We start from the raw sequence: 18,340 nt of genomic DNA on the forward strand, positions 1-18,340 counted from the left end.
AGGGCAGGGGAAGGCCCAGGCAGTGGAGGAAGAGGACTTACATTGCTCTTGCTCCCTGCCACATGGTTCCTTGGAGTTACAACTCATAACAGTGATAATAGCCACCATTTATTGAACACTCATTCCATGCCTGGCACCTCGCTCTGGGCTAAACACACATTATCCTTATTGCATTTAATCTTGTTTACTTTCATAATGGCCCTGTGAGGGACGTTTTATGAGCTCAACGCTGGAGATGAGGAATTGAAGATACAGAGATGCTGGGTGGCTCAGCCAAGTTCACCTAACAAGGAGGCAGGAGAGACAGGATGGGGACCCATGAAAGAACTTCTATCACATGCTGCATTGGGGGCACCCGTTACTCACCTAAAATTGCCAGGCCTGGGGCAGACAGCTGAGGTGGCTTGTTGGGGTCACCTCACGTAGTAAGTGGAAGGCTAGATGGGGCCCCACTCCTGATCTTCCCTCTTACCTACACGCTTTATCACCCCCACACAGGTTGAAAGGATGCTTTGGGGTCCAGGAAAAGGTGACAACAGAATGAGTAAACAGAGCTGTCCTGGTGGTTTGAAGATAAACAGCAGTGGCTTTCCGAGACAGGCGCTGGCCACGCCAGGCACATGAACACAGGGAACAGAAAGCCCCAGACAAAGCCTACTCCAGCCTCCCCTTGTGCAGTCTGGCGGCAGAACCAGCCCCTGTGTTCTGGAAGTCCTGGCTGGGGCTTCCCAGATGATTCTCACTGGAAGTGCGGCTCTGCCTGGCAGTCACCTGGCCCAGGCACTCTGCAAGGAGTCTGGCTTTCAGAACCACAGCTGGGGAAGAGTCTGGATCATTTTGATTTTTGTCTTCACATCAGCATCCTGAAACTGCCCTGCCCTCTCAGCAGCCCCTGAACAGTGAGCCCAACTGTTGGGGTGGTCATGGAGCCCCACGCCTTGAAGGGAGGACGCATGTGGCAGTTGTGCTGGCTACACACAAGGGGCTCTAGCTGCCTAGGGAGAGGCTAAAGATTCCCTGAGCTGCCTCTGAGCAAGGTCTGGTTCTTTTTTGTTTTGGAGGCCCAGGCTAAAGGAAGAGTGAGCTCTCCCTTCTTCCCTGGCTCCCCCCGTCAACAGGAACAGTGTCCTGGTCCCCTCCCCTAGGGGAAGAGAAGGACAGGCTAACACCATCTCGAGCTAAGGTCAGCGAGCAGCCCAGAGTCGTGCAGGAAACACCAAGCCGGAGGCACAGGGGTGACGTGAGGACGGTGCAGCACGGCGGGCCTTCTGAGACGTGGCAGCTTGCGGGGCGCAGCGGCGAGGCGAGGTGAGGGCCATGTGTACGGCGCTAGGCCACACCACCAACTGCAAATATCATTATCTGTTATTTACCACAACAGAGGACAAGAGGCTGCACACAATTACCGTTCCTAGTAACAGTCGCTAAACAGATTTGCCAACACTGCTTCCTGCTGCCGGCGTTTTCTTGGAGCGAGATTGACCAGACCCAGGAGAAGTGCCGCTGAGCTTGCAGAACAGGGGCCTGCGGGGTGCCAGGGAGGCGTCTCAGGGAAGAAGCCCTACCTGCATCTCCAGGACCTCAACCCCAGCCTGCAGAACTTTTTGTGCACTCAATAAGGCCCACAGTTACTCTGGTCTGTGACTCAACGACATTAAGCCCTTTTAAGCAGAACCCCCCACATGTGTCCAGCCACTGTCCAGCTGCCCTGGGGGTGTTATAAGCAGGGCGAGGCAGCAGGGCCCACTCTGTGTACAGTGGGTGTCTTAGAGGGCCCACGGATGGGTGCCATGCCCCACCATGAACGGTCAACTCTGGGGGCTACCACCCCTCCCCCAGTGTTGACAGCACTTAGGGAAATGGCCTTGGCACCCCACTACCAAGCTGGCGCTAGACAGCACCTTCCTTTGCAGGGTCTCCTACACAGCTTTAGCTCTCCCCACTTCCCAAACAGCATGTGAGCAACGACCTGAAGCAAGACTCAAGAGTAACTGAAAAAGCATGGCTTTGGATCTAGTCATCTCTCTGAGCCTCCAATTCTCCACTGGAGAGTGGGCATAATCACTGCCTTGCATCCACCTATCCTCAGCACACCACGAGGGCATGCAGCAGCCCGAAGTGGAGGAAGTCAACCCCACTGGCTTTCTCCTGCTTAGAGGACATGGACTCAATCACAGCCTGAGCCAGCGTGAACTGGGAAGCACTTTGCCAGGGCTTGCAAACAATGACAAACAGAGCCGTGTTCCGGAGGCTCAGAGAAATGAGCGTTAGCTCACAGCTGTGGCTGCTGCTGCTCCCAGATCTGTGGGGACTGCTGTAGGGCCCAGGGGCAGATTCTGGGTGATGATGCTGCAAGAGCTGGACTGAGCCTGAGTTTCACAGGAGAAACTGCTGGGAGGGTCTGAGAGAGCCTCCTGACCAACCCTTTCCTTTCACAGGGGACACTAAGAGAGGGGAGGGATGTTTGTTCAAGGTCAGGGGGGGTTGCGAGCTGAGCCCCACTTTCCTGACTTTGGGCCCACCCCTCACCTGCAAGTGGGCAGGTGGGCACAGCAGAGATGTGGCTGTTTCACCTGTGGATTTAGGCAGCACCAGCCCACACCTCACCAGCTATGTCTCTCCTCCCATGTCACAGGACACGGACCTTATGAAAAATGAACTTGACGTTTGACTCAACTGGATTTCAGGCACAGGAGTGGGTGTGTGTGGCAGGGGAGGGGAGAGTGTTGATTCTGAACACAGGACGACAGCAGGGGGCCCAGTGCAGACTGTGGCCAGCTGCGCAGGAGGCCAGACCTGGCAGGGTGAGGGGTGTCTGCAGCTAGAGAGGGTGGGCCCAGGCCTGAGCCTACCACCCAGGCCCGTCCCACCCACAATGCTATGGAGCATCCTAGAAAAGAAGGGGCTATAGTCGAGTGGGGAGAATTTCCTTCCACTACACAGCTCCCAAAGATGGAATCAGTCCCTGCAGAGATTTCCGGTATATTATTAAGTGAAAAATGATGAAAAAGGAAATTACAGAGTAAGCACTATATTCTGTTCCATTAAAAATATGTGTATATACCACCTGCATGCATTTCCGCACATGGGCAAGAGGAAGGGGGGAAGGACTGCTCAGGTCGGGGTGGGTGTTGGTAATATTTTATATACTTGGTGCTGTTGGAATTTTATAATTATTAAACAGTTACTATGAGCCAAGCGCAGTTTCTAAAGATGCCTGTCAACCCTCACCCTACTTTATGAAGTCGTAGGAACCATTATTACTCCCAATGTCCAGGTAAGAAAACTGAGACGGAGAGGTAACTTGCCCAAGACAGAACCCAGCAGCCCAAATTCAGGTTCTATAACCTTCAGACAATAGTGTAACTTATTTTTTTAAATCCCAGGAAAAGAAAATCAGTAAGAAAGTGAAGGAATGTCACATCACTTGATTCTTTAATATTGTGGAGCCCAAGCAAGCACCCAGGCCCACACCTGGCCCCACTGACATGGAACAGGGGCCTTTTTCTCACTCTGAGGGGCCAGGAGCCCGGCGCACGAGCTTGAGCCAGGACCCAGGATCGGCGGAAAGCAAACATCTGAGTCTGCCACCCCCCCAGCACCCTCTGGTGGCCCTGCTGCCTACAGGACACTGCTCAGCCTGGCACACAACCCTCCTCTCCCCCAGCTCCCTCTGCCACGCCCCCAACCATCAACTATCCCAAATGCCCTCCAGTTCCTGCGTTCCTTGTCACTGTGCCTCTGCAGGAATGTGCCACCTCAGAAATGTCCTCCACACACCCCGGGGTGGCCTCTTCCCAGCCCGCTTCAAATGCTGGCTCCACCCGCAGCCTCATGTACCTCATGTCAGCACTGCGCCCTGCACGGGGTGGCTCCGGCCCTTGCTCCCCTTCCCATGTGAACTGCCACCAGCAGTGTGCTCCTAGGGTCGGCGCTCGGCATGCAGGTGAGCTAGTGGACATGGTCTCCAGAGGGCTCCCAGCTGCAGGAACAGGCTACGGACCCTAAACCTGGGCTCGCCCAGGAAGCCCCAAGCCTGGCACTGGGACCACATGGCTCTCAGCAAACAGCCTGTGTCCTGAAGGCCCTGAGCCCGACGTGAGCGTGGGCACCAGGGATGAGTGGAGAGGGCTCTGGGACCACACAAGGAGGTGAGGAAGAAACTGTGTTGGGGAGAAATGCCCCGTGGCTGTAGTGGAGACGTTCTGTATGGCAGACGCCTGGGCGTGGCAGCTGCTCGGAGGAGCTGCAGCGTCTGGCCGATCTCCCAATCCTGGCAACAGTGGCCAAGTCCGCTCCAGCCAGCAGCCTGGGCAACACGCGAGCAGTTACAGCAGCCCCCTCAGGGCAGAAGAATCAAGGACTTTTTCTGGGAATTTAGGAAACATCAGTACTTGAACAAAAACCCACCTTCATAATGAGGCGCAAATACACATCTTTATCTGAATGAGGCTGAGGAGGAGAAAGGACAGAGAAGCCAACTTGGAGGCAATGCAGATGAAACGGTCATTACTCTGGAGGCTGTGGCTGCCCCCGGGCCAGCGGCACTGAGGGCTGGGTGTGGAGACAAGAGTGTCTTTTCCTGTGCCTTCTCCCATGTCCTTTAGAAAGACGCCCCCGCTTCTCCAAGGAGGGAGAGCGTCATGCTTTGGTCTGGGAGGCGCAACACTGTACAGGCCGCAGATGCCCCTCAAACCTGGGGCCCAGCTCCCAGTACCTGGCAGGGTGATGGCAGCAGCTGCCTGCTCCGCTGAGCCCCTGTTCTCCGTCTGTGCTGACAACAGCCCGCCTCCCTGCTTGCCTTACAGCTTTGTCTAGAGGACCAGAAAGGATGGCGTTTGTGAAAGTCTTCTATAAGCCCTACAGGACCTCGAAAGATCAGACTCAGGATTCACTGTTTGTAAGTGTGAGGATGGCGTGGGGGAGAGAGCAGCTGCCCCGAGCCTGTGTGTGTGTGGGTACGTGGGGTGCAGCAGAGGGCATGAGGGGAAGTTGGGGGAGCGAGGCAAGCAGGAAGGCCTTCACCTCTGCCCTGAGCCAGGCCTGGGGCCAGGACCTCACAGCAGGGTCTTCCAGCCCGAGGAGAGTCAGAACCTCCTGAGGGGGCAGATCCTGCCTCGAGTCCCAGATTTCTGTTCAGCAGATGTTGTGCACTGATTGCGTGCGTCCCTGTCCTAGACAACCTAGACCCCAGGGTGATGGTGCCATAAGTCATGAGAGTGGGGCTCTCAGATTCCTGCTAGCTCCCCACAGCAAGGGCTCTGGGCTGACTTCAGCAGGACACATTTCAGCAGAGTCCGGAAGTGGAGATCAGGTTCAGAGGAGGGAGGCTTCCCTCCAGTGTTCCCCCATCCTGGTAGGGGATGCCTGACCCCTAAAAGCTGGGCTTCCCCTAAGGGCTTTGAGCAAAGTGTGAGACTACCTCATCTTCTCAACCCAACACATACCACCATGCATCACTTTCTAGCAGGATCCTCTGTGCCCACACTGTGACCATATTTTGGCTGAGATGCAGGAAAAAGCCTCACATGATGAGAGCTTCCCCCTGAGCTCTGGCAGGTTCTTCTGCAGCACCCCCACACCCAGCCCCCAGCCTCCCCAATGCTGATGAAGTCGGACTCTCAATTAAACTGAAGGCTGGCTGACTCAGAGCCTAAGCAATTAGGAGTGCCAGGCCTCTCTAATTAATCAGCCAGCCCCTGTCCCTGCCCACTGGAGCCCTCCCATAATGAGGGCAGGCAGGCTGGTGGGCAGGCCCAATTTCGGAGGGGAGGCGGCACCGAGAGCCGGCATCCTGGGATCTGTCCATGCGCTCATTAGCCTGTGGCTGCTGAACGCTGCCAGCGGCCTTGCCGGGACACTCTGTGGCCAGGAGGGCTGGTCTCTCCCGTCAGACACCTCCCCAGCATTCCTTCCCTGGGGCTGCCCATGCCCACACACCTGCCCCAGGACGACAGGCTGCGAAATAGGTGAAAGGTGGAGAACAGAGATGGAAAGAAGTAGGGCGGTGCCCTAGAAACTGTAGAACCCAAACTGAAGGAGTCCTGATGCCCCAGTGAGGCCCCCATATCCTGTCAGGGCACCCCAGTCCCACCAGGGCTGCCTCCACAGCTGGAAGTAGTCATCCACAACTACTTACCACCTCCCCGAGGGGCAGGGACTGGGTCTACACCATGTCCCCAGCATCTGCACCAGCAGGACACAAGTACTTGCTGATAGTGACTGGATGATGGCCCCTCCCTCTTGACACCAGAGAGCCCGTGTGAGGGCCGCAGCTTGGAGTAAGTCTGGGCCTCCCTTGTGATTCTCCACACTCTTGGTTCCTAGGTGCAACCACCTGGGATCCGTCCTGGGGACAGGCCCACTCTGCTGGTCCTCAGAGAACTCTTCTAGCAAGTCCCAGCTCCTTCCCAAAGACCTCAGCTCTGTGCTGCTGCGTCCTCTGGTCTCCGTCACCACCCCGGCCCTTCCTCCAAGGGTGCAGTTCCTAAGTGAAATCTGATGCTGTCTCCTGTGTCCTTTCTTCTTTCAGCACACCTCTCCCTGCCCTCAGCACCTGCATCCGCAGTCAGGTGCGTACCTCGTCCATTTCCAGGTATGTGTCTCTGCTGTATTGTACACCCCTCCCTGGAGTGTGTGTTGCTCTGCTCCTGGCCTCTCAGAAGCCTGCCCAGCCTTCAGGAGCCAGCCCCTCCAGGCAGCCCTCCCGGTTGCCCTGTCCTGAGGTCGCTGTCCCCAGCAACGGTCAGCATCACCCTAGAGGATGCTGTCTTTCCACCGTGATGAGCAGGACTTAAGAGGTGACGATGTATGGTGACACTTTTCCTTTGAGATTTCCCTACCCCAGAACTAGCCTGTTACAGACTGATAAGAGATTGGATATTAGGTTTAAATGAGGAACTTGCACAAAGCCAAGGTTTCCCTGCCAGCTCCTAACACACAATGCTAGAGGGCTGCAAAGGGGCTTCTATATAAATTATGAAGAACAGTGATGACTTCAACTTTAAGTTCAAGAAATCAAGAATTCTAATAAGGAGAGTTTGTTCCTCAAAATGTGTATTTGATGTCCTGACCCTGAGTGGGCTGTATTGGAGAAGACAGGGTCTGCAGGAGGGAGTGGAGGTTACATCAGTCATGAGCGTGGGACTCTGCTGCCTCAGGGCCGGTGTCTCTGTGAGAGAGCCCAGAGCACTCTCTCTGCCCTGGCTGTGCGAGGACACAGCAAGAAGGCGGCTACAAGCCAGGAAGAGCGCTCTCACCAGACATGGGGTTGGCCGCGCCCTGATCTTGGACTTCCACCCTCCAGAATTCTGAGCAATAAATTTTTGTTGTTGAGGCTGCCCAGTCTGTTCTAAGTTGTTATGCCAGTCTGAGCTGACTAATACATGGGATGTCATGCAACCTTTTCTGAGATACATAGGACGCTAGTTCCCATATTCTTTGCAACACATGGGCAGCCAGAACAGCTCAAATCTTAAACTGGATTAACACCACCACTATCGTAACAGTAACAACAGGCATCCTGTACACAGTGTCTGTGATGGACCTGATACTCTAAGGGTTTTCCCTGCACTACACCATCTACTTTTCATATTCACCCCAAAATGGTCTCTTATGTATTAGCCTGTTTACAAAGGAACAGAGACCCAGAAGTCACACAACTCATACATGTCACTGTGCTGAGGCCGAGCCAGGACAGCAAACCACACCCCTGTGTGTGGAGCAGCACCTGCCACAAGCCCCAGAGGACTCCTCCCTCACTGCGCGCAGACAGGGACCTGCTCCCACGCAGCTGCAGCTGAGGAGTCTCACTCCTTCCTCGGCTCGCAACCACCTTCTCCAGCCCTTCATCATCTGGCCCCCATCCTATGCTGCCTGGTCCCCTACCCCACCACCTTCCAATGACTGGTCATCACCCAGTGCATCTCCTGCTCTCACTCTGTCTCCTACAGACTAGATAGCAGTCAGACTTATCTCTTAAAAGTACAAATCATCAGCAGTCTACTTCATCGACCTGCCTGTTCTGCTCCCCAGTCTGTCTCTGGTGAAGCTTCTCACCACCCCTGCACCTCTGGCCTGTACCCCAGTTCTGTATGCATAAGTAAATAAATAAATCTTTTTTCTTTTAAATTTTTTTTATTTATTCGTACAGAACTGGGGTACAGGCCAGAGATGTGGAGGATGAGAGGATTCACCAGAGACAGAGTGGGGAGCAGAACAGGCAGATGGACAAAGTACACTGCTGAGGGGAGCAGCGGGCGGGCCAGGAGAGGTCTGCCACGCCATGTGGTCACCTCCGGGGCAGGCGGGGATCGAACTCATGTGGAAGTGGCTTAAGCTTCTTTGTGCTGTGCTTTAACCCGCTGTGCCACCAGGGAGGGCCAAAGAAATCTTTAAAAAAATATACACAAAATGATGTAAAAATAAACTGTTATAAAATTAAAAAAAAAAAAGTACAAACCAGATCATGTCATGCTCCTGCTTCCAATGCTCCACTGCTGTCCCATTAAATTTCTACTCAAATATCTACTCCTAACTTTCACTTATAAAGCTCTGTGTGATTGTCATGCTCACCTCTTATCCCTGCTCCCCCAGATGCCATGTCAGTCCTTTGCCCATTCCCAGTTAGTTTCTGCCTCAAGGCCTTCATCCTTACTGTTCCCTCTGCCCAGAAGAGGTTTCCACCCAGATCTTCCCAGGGCAGAGTCTTGTCTAAGCTCAGATTTGAGCTCAGAGAAGCCCTCCAATCACATTCTACCACACTGCTCTCTTTTAATGCACTGGAGTCCTCACTCTACTTAATGCTATTTTATATTTGTCTGTTTATTCTCTCTCTCTCTATTCCCCCTAGAAAATAATCTCCATGACCATGAGGACTTTGTCTAACTTGGTACTACCAGCAGATGGAATAGGGCCTGCACACAATAAGCCCTCTACTATTAGCAGAGTAAATAAACGACACAATCTTCTCGAGAATGGATGAAGAAAATCCTTCAAAAGTTCATCACTCAGTGCACCCTCTCCTCCCAGGAACAAGAGGAGGAAAGTGTTCCTCATCTCACTATGCAAGCCATGACCAAGCTATCAGTCAATGATTTCAAAAGGAAATTTCCTCAACACCAGCCCAGTGCTCCAGAGGGTCATGAGATATGGCATGGCAAGAGTATCTAGAAGAACATCCCCTCATTCTCGTATGCAGCTGAGTGCCACTGCTGCCTGGGGCGTCATTATTGCCTAGGAAATGGCTCTCCAAGGAGCAGCTGGCCTTAACCCTTCAGCATCCACAGGCAGAACTCTGTCTTTGTGACAGAGACCCCAGACTTTTCTAGGGGAATGAGCTAAGGCTGAATATTTACAGCATTTGTGGGGGCTATGGGGCAAAGGTCATGAAATATAATTCCACCTCCTTAGGTACTTCTCTGGACAGACTACCTACGCTGGTGTCTCGTCAGGGCCTATGGAGGACTTAACAGGAGCTGGCACACCAGTGCCCACCCCACTCTGAAGCCCTGGCTACCTCTACACTGTTTTCAACCCTTCATTGTTAATCCACATTCCTCAGTCTAGTGACAGAGTAGGGGGATAAAAATGACCTTAGTTGAAATCCTGGCTTTCCCACATCTTAACTGGTTATACTAACCTCTTTGCACTTATGAAACACCACCTTTAGGATGCAACTGAAAATGCTCTTGTCAAGGCTGCCAATGGCCTCTGTGTGGCCAAATCCATATCCACTTCTTTCACTTTTCCATATATTATAGTCCTTTTAATTCCACTGCCCCACCCAATCCCCAGTCTTCTATCCCATTAGTTTCTCCCAGAATCTGTTACTTTCTGAAATTTCTTTATTTATTTGATCATTACTTGATTTGTGGCTCCCCCACTCAATGTAATCTCAAGTGGGAAGGTTATTTTCTGTTTTGTTCACTACAATAACTCCAGGTTTAAAATAGTGATTGGCACTTTGTGGCACAATAGTGATTGGCCAGTAACTTGAGGAGAGGTCCCAAGTGAAAACTAGAGTGAAAACGAAAGAGGAATATATGGTATCTTAGCGACAGCATCTTTAACTTAGGAGGGCAGAAAAGGGAAATCCCATGACAATAAATATGAAGCAATCAGTCTATGCTGGAGCAGGAATAGGAATAAAAATCTGGATGGGTTTCTGGCAGAGTTAAAAAAATAAAAGTAGGTTCCATGCAATAGAAAGTAAAACTGAGTTGCCAAATAATTTTGAGTGGAAGGCACATTATTCTTTGGTAAAAAAAGAAGACCAAAGGCAATTAGAAACTCCAAGAAAAACAAAAAAAAGTTAATTTTAGACACCTTAGATTCACTATTAAATAACTTAATATGTAACACAACTTACAACAATCAGTGCAGTATGAGAAAAGGAGAAAATCAATTTGATCAAGCATCCATAACTCATGCTTGAGTGGCTAGGATTAAGAGTATACCAACTGAATAGCAAGTGCAATACTAGCATACAATTTGGCCATGGGGAGAATTAGATCATTGAGGACCTAAAACATGTTCTATAAGGTTCAAAAAACTTTGACTATAGCATTTAACCCTCCAGCTCCTAAGATAGATATTATCATTAATCCTATTTTACAGATGAAGAAGATGAGGCTTGACATATTAAACAATTTTTTTGACACCACATAGCTAATGGAAAAGCTGAACTCACCCCCAGGCCTGTGAGTCCCAGAGGTCTAATTCCCAAAGCTGGCTCTAAAAGACAGGCCATTTAACCCATCCTTCTTGCCAATAAGTACAGGATACCATGTGCACACCTGTGTACAGGTGTATGTATGCACACACACAGTCATAATTCTGAGAACCATAATACAAAAACCACAGGGCAGCAGAGCTGGTTCAGGCTGGGGAGCCAGAGTGACAGGGCCAGAGCAGGGTCTTACCTTCCTGCAGTCTTTGCAGAACACTGATGAGCTGCCCAAGAAGCCCAGCACTTCCCCACAGAGTAGACACTGGGAGAGGCCATTCCCCATCACGTTGCGCCTCATGGTCTCCAGCCGCTCTACCAGCCGCCTGCAGCACAGGACTCTGAGTCAGAAGGAATGTATTTCCGGTCTATGACCCAACCACTGCCCGACAAGATTGCTATGGGCCCCAACACCATACCCCATATGTTGTTCCCTCATCTAGATTACTGTTCCCTGTGTCTGTTGGGAACAGTGATGTGAAGTTACTTGACCCTCTTTGAGGAGCTGGAGGGACATAGCACTGGCACGCCCATTAGCAGCATGTGCACACTCAGGTGCTGCAGAATCCTGGGCATAGGTGTGTGAGGAGGGAGGGCCAAAGTAGGTTAGGTGAGAGAAATGGCAAGCTACAAATAGTCTGCTTGGTATAAACCCTTTTGATAAAATGATAGTAATAAGCCATACTATTGAGGTGCATACAACAAATTGTTTGAACACAGTGATCTCTGCACTGGTACATTCACTTTCTAGAACTGTACATTTCCACACATCTCACTTGTTAAAAATGGTCACATAATTTTTTAATAGAAAAAGAACAAGGAGAATCACATTAATTCCTGTTCAATACAACGCAATGCATTTGAGTTTTCCTACTTATGTCTTACAGACTTTTTATCAGGTATGAAATACTTTTATAATTAAAGAAAGACACAACACAACTGTCTGATGACTCTGTGGCACTCAGGTCTGAATGAGGGAGGCCAGAAGTGCTTTGAACAAGCTGGAGAACAGTCTAGTTGGGATTTTTGAAGTGAAGATCTGCGTTTCAGTCTCAACCTAAATTTCTCCCCTTGAGAATCATAGGTGACAAAACTGAACAGAGCTGACACTCCCAGGGGCGAGCCACCAGCACCAGGACCCAGGGCACCAGACTCCTCGCCCTTGGATCTGGTTCTTGTTTCCACTGGCTCCTACCCAACCTAGGGAGCAGACCTTACCCAATCCTCTGCTGCTCCATGATGTCCAGCCGCTCGGCCCTCTGGATGACCTGCAGGATGGCCTCTACCTCGGCTGGGCTAAGGCACTGGCTCTTCCTCTGCTTCTCTGTCTGGTAGGTGTGCACAGACCAGCCTGTCTGCAGCCTCAAGAGATAATAGCACAAGTGGTGTTGAGGTCAATGCAAACCCCCTCATGCCCACAAAGCTCTCCTGAGAGGCATTTGACATAGCCCAGATGCTGTGTATGTATCAGGGGTGAGGGTGCAGGAATAGACAGTGCAGAAACCAGGCTCAAAATGCTGGCCACCGCCACCTTAGCACCTCGGAGAGTGGCAGCACAGACTGCGACAGCCGTTCAAATGAAGGAGGCCCCTGCCGTGGTGTGTGAGGTTAAGGAAGGAGCACAGAGGTTATTAAGAGGATGAAAACCTTGATCTAAAAGCTATCAGTGAGATGAAGTTTACAACAGGATAGGAAAGAATGGTAACTGGATTTAAAATGAGCCCTGAAGGTAAAAGGAGATGCATGCAGCATTTTGAAAATTGTTGGAGGTCCACGGAGCCACTGGAGAGGGGGACAGAGAGGCAGGCTCGGCAGTGGGGCCTCAGCAGCAGTTGAAGAACTCAAACCCTTTCTATTTTCTGGATGAGTAGAGCGTGGCAGCAGTAGATCAGGCCCCAAATTCCCTGGCCTGGGCCTCTGAGACACTCTATGAAGTGCTTTGTATACAGCAAATGCTCAATTGCATAATAAGTGGTTGTTGATGATCACCAAAATGTTAGCATAAACTCTATGCCAAGAGCTGGCTCTACAGAGATGGACAAGAAGGCAAAGCCAAAGCCTTGAAAGATGACACTACGGTGGTGGAGAGAGAGGCCCCCATCAAATTATATAAGGATTTATTGGATGAAAAATTGTAAGAACGACTCTTCTGACTCATACTTATTGAATATCCATTGTAACACCACTTGTTAGGCGCTGGGGACATGCTCCTGGATGATCGAAGCAGGTGGGTGTCAGCAGGATATGCAGTTAGATAAGAGAACTAACCTAGTTATGAGCTGTGATTCCAGAAGGGTTTCCCTAACGAGGTGACAGTGGACAGAGCCCTTGATGCAGGGCACAGGACAGGAGGGTGCGGGGTATGGATACCATCCTGGTGGTCTCATGCCGCCACCCATCTGGGCTACCGCAGCCAGTGGTTGCCCACCATGTAAGTCAGGAGAGAGCAAAAACAGGGCTTGGTAGTTTCACCCTAAGTTCTTTGCAGCAAGCAATTTTGGCCTAGCTAGTTGACCACAAGGCAATTTTGCTGTAAAAAAGATAAAAATCATGAAAAAGAGGGCTGTTAATTTAAAAGGACATGGTGAAACCTCTTCTCTTTGCCAATCTTTCTGCCTTCATAGGAGAGGAATCCGTTTCCACTCCATAGGCTGCATCCTCAGGACTGAGTGCAGCATCCTGTGGCGAAGCTTCTCTGCCATGTAGCTGGGGCACGCACCTGGGCTCCACTAAGGTGTCAGTCACACACCAGAGCCTTTTATTTCCCCAAGTCATCTAAGCCAGGTTCGGTGCCAAATGTCAAAATTCCATTGACAGAAGGTCCACTCTCAAGGAGCAAAGTGTTTTCACGAAACTCATACTCATTAGCCATCAAGTCACCATTTCCTTCTCGGGGGAGAGGACAAGCTTGACTCTTCTTTTCTGTCTCCAACTTTTAATCTCACACAAAAGTCTAATAAAGACAGGAGCAGTTGTGTCTAAGTTAGCGGAATAACTGATCATTTATGCTTTTGGAGACTGCTGAGAACTGATTAGACCTCCTTTATATTTGCTATGGCTCAGTCAACTCTGGGTTCTGACAGGAGGGAGGGATGGCTGTGAGTCCCTGAGGGACTTGCAAACTGATACGTTATCATTTTCTAGGATAGTGTGCAATTGGACTTTACACTCTCCTATTTCACACATCCAACATGCTTTATCGACATATTTTTATAGTATAAAAAATGGGAGGACTAAGTCAGTTGAAACAAAATTTGAAATCAAACTGTCAAGCCAAACTTTCAGCCAGGTATTTTATCTTTTACAGCAAAATTGCCACGCAGCCAGTGAGTTATACTGCAACAATGCTTATGGCAAAGAACTTAGGGCGACTCTACCATGGCCACTGAAAAGCACAGTGTCTCTCTGTAAGCACAGCAGGCTGGTGAAAGACTCAGACTTTGGATTCTACCAGACAGACTTATTTTCATGGTTCCATGCCTGTCCAGGTGGTAGAACTTGGACACCTGTTAAATCCTTGACTTCCTGATATGTCTCTTTTAGGGGTGCGCTGAAGACGAAATGAGACAGGCACATAAAGTACTCTGTATACAAATGCTCAATTGCTCAGTAAGTGGGTGCTGATGATCACCATAATTCTCACCGGTAGGACTCAGGGATGGTGGTGTTTGCACAGGTTTTGCAGGATGAATAGGTGTTCTCCCATGGACGGGGAGATGGAGTTTAGGACGAGGACACCACAGGTGCAAAGGCATGAGGGCTCAGAGTAATGCGCTGCTTTGGGGGGGGGGAACGGGAGGGGTGTCAGACTTCCAGACTGCCTATTTTTCCAACTGAAAAAAATGCATTGTCCTAGGCCAACAGTTTTAAGTGCTCCTCATGGGCTGGAAAACAGTGGGAGTGGAAGAGAGAGGAAGCAGGGGGGCAGGGGTCAGTCCTCAGAGGGCACAGGCACACGCCCATGTTTCCTGTGTGCTGGGCATACTCAAGCCTTGAGCAAAGGCACTGCCAGCCCCAACTGTGGTTTCCTCTGTGAGCATTTCAGATACTAAGGTGCTCAGGTTTAGAGACTTGGTCAGGACACCCTCTGTGTATGGTGCCCTAGGCCAGGGAAGGGGAATTAGAAAACCGGGCCTCTACTTCCTATGGGAAAAAGGAACTCAGTGGTGGGAGGGCACAGTCTGGTACCACCACTGTCCAGGAGGGCAAAGCTCCTCCAGGCTCTCTCTGGGCACCATGTCCTGCAAAGCATCCTGCAAGGCAGCTCCCCACCCCAGAGGAGAAAGAGGCAGGGCACTGTTAGATGGCTCTCTCATGCAAGTCAGACCTCAGCTGCCCATCAGGCCTGGGGAGGTGACCCCCGGCAGCTGCCAACAGCCCCGCCAGGCTTCCGCGGGCACATTCCACACCGCTTTGGTTTCCATCTGATCATCCACCAAGCCCGACAACTTACATCTTCGCATTGGCTCTCTTCCTCCAGCTCACCACCCCTGTCCAGATGGGCCCTGAGACCCACTTAGAGTCAAGTGGTTGCCACTGAGGATCTCACCCCTTCATATAACTCCAGGTTGCCAGAGGAGACAGGGCGGCACGTTCCCCTCAACCTGCCTCAGGGAAGAAGCTTCAGGGGAGTCCATAGCCTGTTGCCGCACACCCAAAGGATGCCCTCGTCTCTGGGCTCACAGGCTGTGTCACCAACACGCTGCTCCTTGGGTTCTGGGCCTTTGCTCACACTGTGCCTTCCACCTAGAGTGCCCGCTCTTAGCCTCCTCCCCTGAAACTCTGCTCCAGGGGGCTCACCCTGTTCTTCTTTAGGATGTCTTTCAGACATGATCTTCACCAGGAGGTTTTTCCTTGATCTCTTCCAGGATGGGTTCAGAGTCATTGTCGGGGCTTCCACAAGGCCCCAGGCATAGCTCCATCACTGGGCTTGAACATAACCTCAAGACAAGGTGGGTCTCTCTGTCTCCCCCTGCAGAATTGTAGTCTCTGGGTGACCTGGCCCTGCCCCATCTGACTCCTGCCCACCCCGACCTCTCCATTTTGCTTTCACACCAATACCCCCCACCCTGCCCCCACTCTCTGCATTCAAGCCACAGCTACCACTTGTCAGGTTCTCTACATGTCAAGTTCCTTCCACCTCAGGGCCTTTGCACTCGTTATTCTGTCCACCTAACTCCATCTAACATCTACATGGCTCCTCCAGGACCTATCACCAACATCGCACTCTCAGGAAAGCCTCTCCAAATGCTCAGCTCCTCCAAATCCTGCCAGCCCCACTGCTTGCTTGCCCTGTCAGAGCAGCCGCACTCGGGTCATTATGTGCCTAGTGCTCACCTCTCCCCATTAGCGCTTTAAGGGACCATGCTGGTCTTGTTTACTGCTGGGTAACCTATATGTGGCACATAGTAGGAGCTAGAAAATGCCGGTGGATGTGAGGACAGACCTAAGCTGGAGCTAGGGAAGGTAATTTTCCCAGACTTTGCAGAAGGACCCTAGGGCACAGCACCCCGCTGCGGGGATTTGTAGCACTCTCCTTTACAAACTCTGGCATCACAAGGAACCTGGCATTACAAGGCAGCATGCCCCAGGGGAGAAGATAAAAGCACTTGCTCTTCTAAAAGGTGCAACAACAGTTTTTGGCTGCTGCTGAGAAATAAAGGGAAGGTTGGAGGGGCACCCGGGTCACAGCAGCCCTCGCAGGAAGCGTCACTCTCCCCAGCCCTTGCCTCCTGCCCGGAGGACACATCATCCTGCTTGGTGTCAGAGGACAGAGGGAGGGGGCTGGTTTCAGCCCTAGTCTCACCCCCTGTGGGGGCTGTGCAGGGGCTAGATAGGGGAGCTGAAAGCAGTTGAGCCATCCAGCGAGAGGGCCAAATTATCTGTTGTGCAAAGATCCCTGCAAATCATGCATGACTCTGCTCTTCTTGGGCACTTCAGATTAATTTTTCTATCCCCCTTTGATGTTTTAGCTCTGTCCCCCTGCAGGCTCATAACATCTAATTGCAAATTTCTTGAATTTGGTCCCATCTGGGAAATGCTGGCTCTAGTAATTGGCACAGGTTGACAGATGAAGGGGCAATCCTAGGCTCACCAGACACCACCAGAAACCCACAATTCCCTTGGAGGGGTAGGGAAGACTGGAAGGCGGGAGTGGCAACTGGGACCTCCTGCTCTCCAGACACAGGTGGGGGGTTGGTGGGTGGAGGCATGACCTAACTGGAAGTGAAGGGTCACCAGGCTGAGGAGTGACAGGAAAGCTGGGACCACAGAAGACAAACCAGAACCAGAGACCCTGACAGGAGCGACCCTGATAGCAGCAGGGCAGGGAACTGGGGTGCCTCAGGGCTGGCTGTGTGTTTCAGCCTAGGGGACAGGGCTTCATTCACGTGAAAGCCTTTGTCTGTCTAGTCTGTGAGGGCCAAGCAACCAACCATGAAGTGGATGCCTAGAGATCAAAGCTCCCCACCTCCATGGGCTCAGAGACAAGGCTCAGTGACAGGGAGACTTACACTCTTAGCAGATAAGGGAGGGAGGTAGACGGCTTCCTCCAGCCTGTGGCAGGGGCATGCAAGTGAGGACCTGAGCTGGCCCCAGCCCAGCCATTCCCAGGGTAAGTGACTGGCACAAGGAGCCTAACTTCTTTGCCTCACCGAAGAAGTGGGGATAAATTCCACATGGTGGTTAAGTGAAAAAGGCTGCCAAGTGCCCAGTCCAGGGCCTGGTGGGTGGTATACATTAGACAGATGCTTGTCTCCATATTTCTCTAGCTGGGTCCCCGGGGGTGAATCTTGCCAAAGAAAGGAGGGCAGCAGGGAGGGAGGAGGGCAGGCCTGGCAGGACCACAGAGGTACTCACTTGGCTCGGAGGGCAAGCTGCCTGTCATTGGGGCAAACCCACTGGTCACTCCCACTGCCGAAGATGGTGTCGGCCATGGCTCAAACTGCCCGGCCAGGGTACGGAATCGCATCTGAAGTGAAGAGAGGGAAAAGAAAGCACATCATTGGCTGGGGCACAGATGGCAGACAGGGTCCCTCGGGCACAAGTGCTTGGCACTTCCAACCTACTCCATACGTTGTCTCCCACTGATGCCTGGAATCTCACCGTCAGAATCATTCCTCCAGCTAAATACCATCCTTGTGAAGAGGCTCAAAATCCTGAGCGGGATAACGAGGTGGATCATGGGGCTGGAGACAAGATTGGATATGACTGGCAAGGCATCAAAGGGTTAGAATCACAAGGAGGAGACACACCTCAGCAATTTTCAACTTAGCTGGCAAGCCAGAGAGGGCATCTGATCTCTGCGCCTTCCAAGTACAGCCTGTGCTATACTTAGCACATTGTCTGGCAGGAGGGGCCTGGGCCAGGAGGCAGCTGGCTAGACAGCCTGGGCAAACCCAATACAGCTCCAAACCTGGGGACCCACATGGTGGCCCTAGGCACATGGATGCAGCCTTCATGGGCCCTGGTCCCCAACCACTGTGCTTCTGGAGTGGGAAGGAGGGAAGGGAGTGGCAGCTGCAGCCAGGACCACCATCCTATACAACTGCCAGGGCCACCATCCTATACAACTGCCAGGACCACCATCCTATACAACTGCCAGGGCCACCATCC

General features: G+C 51.7%; 1 protein-coding gene across 1 annotated transcript in view; it reads right to left on the reverse strand.

Annotated features, from left to right (window-relative positions):
* RPH3AL (rabphilin 3A-like (without C2 domains)) overlaps nt 1–17,879 on the reverse strand; it is a 76,668-nt gene extending 58,789 nt beyond the window's left edge. Inside the window, exons 1-4 of the mRNA XM_012726712.1 lie at nt 17,831–17,879; nt 17,585–17,696; nt 11,945–12,088; nt 10,923–11,052 (exon numbers count right to left, since the gene is read on the reverse strand). Of these exons, the coding sequence (XP_012582166.1) occupies nt 10,923–11,052; nt 11,945–12,088; nt 17,585–17,661 (351 nt within the window). The 5' untranslated portion in view covers nt 17,662–17,696; nt 17,831–17,879. The remainder of the gene's footprint in view (nt 1–10,922; nt 11,053–11,944; nt 12,089–17,584; nt 17,697–17,830) is intronic.
* Nucleotides 17,880–18,340: the final 461 nt, after the last annotated feature.

Source organism: Condylura cristata, unplaced genomic scaffold (assembly GCF_000260355.1).
Source record: "Condylura cristata isolate star-nosed mole 26May11 unplaced genomic scaffold, ConCri1.0 scaffold00017, whole genome shotgun sequence".
In the NCBI taxonomy this organism is placed as follows: Eukaryota; Metazoa; Chordata; class Mammalia; order Eulipotyphla; family Talpidae; genus Condylura; species Condylura cristata.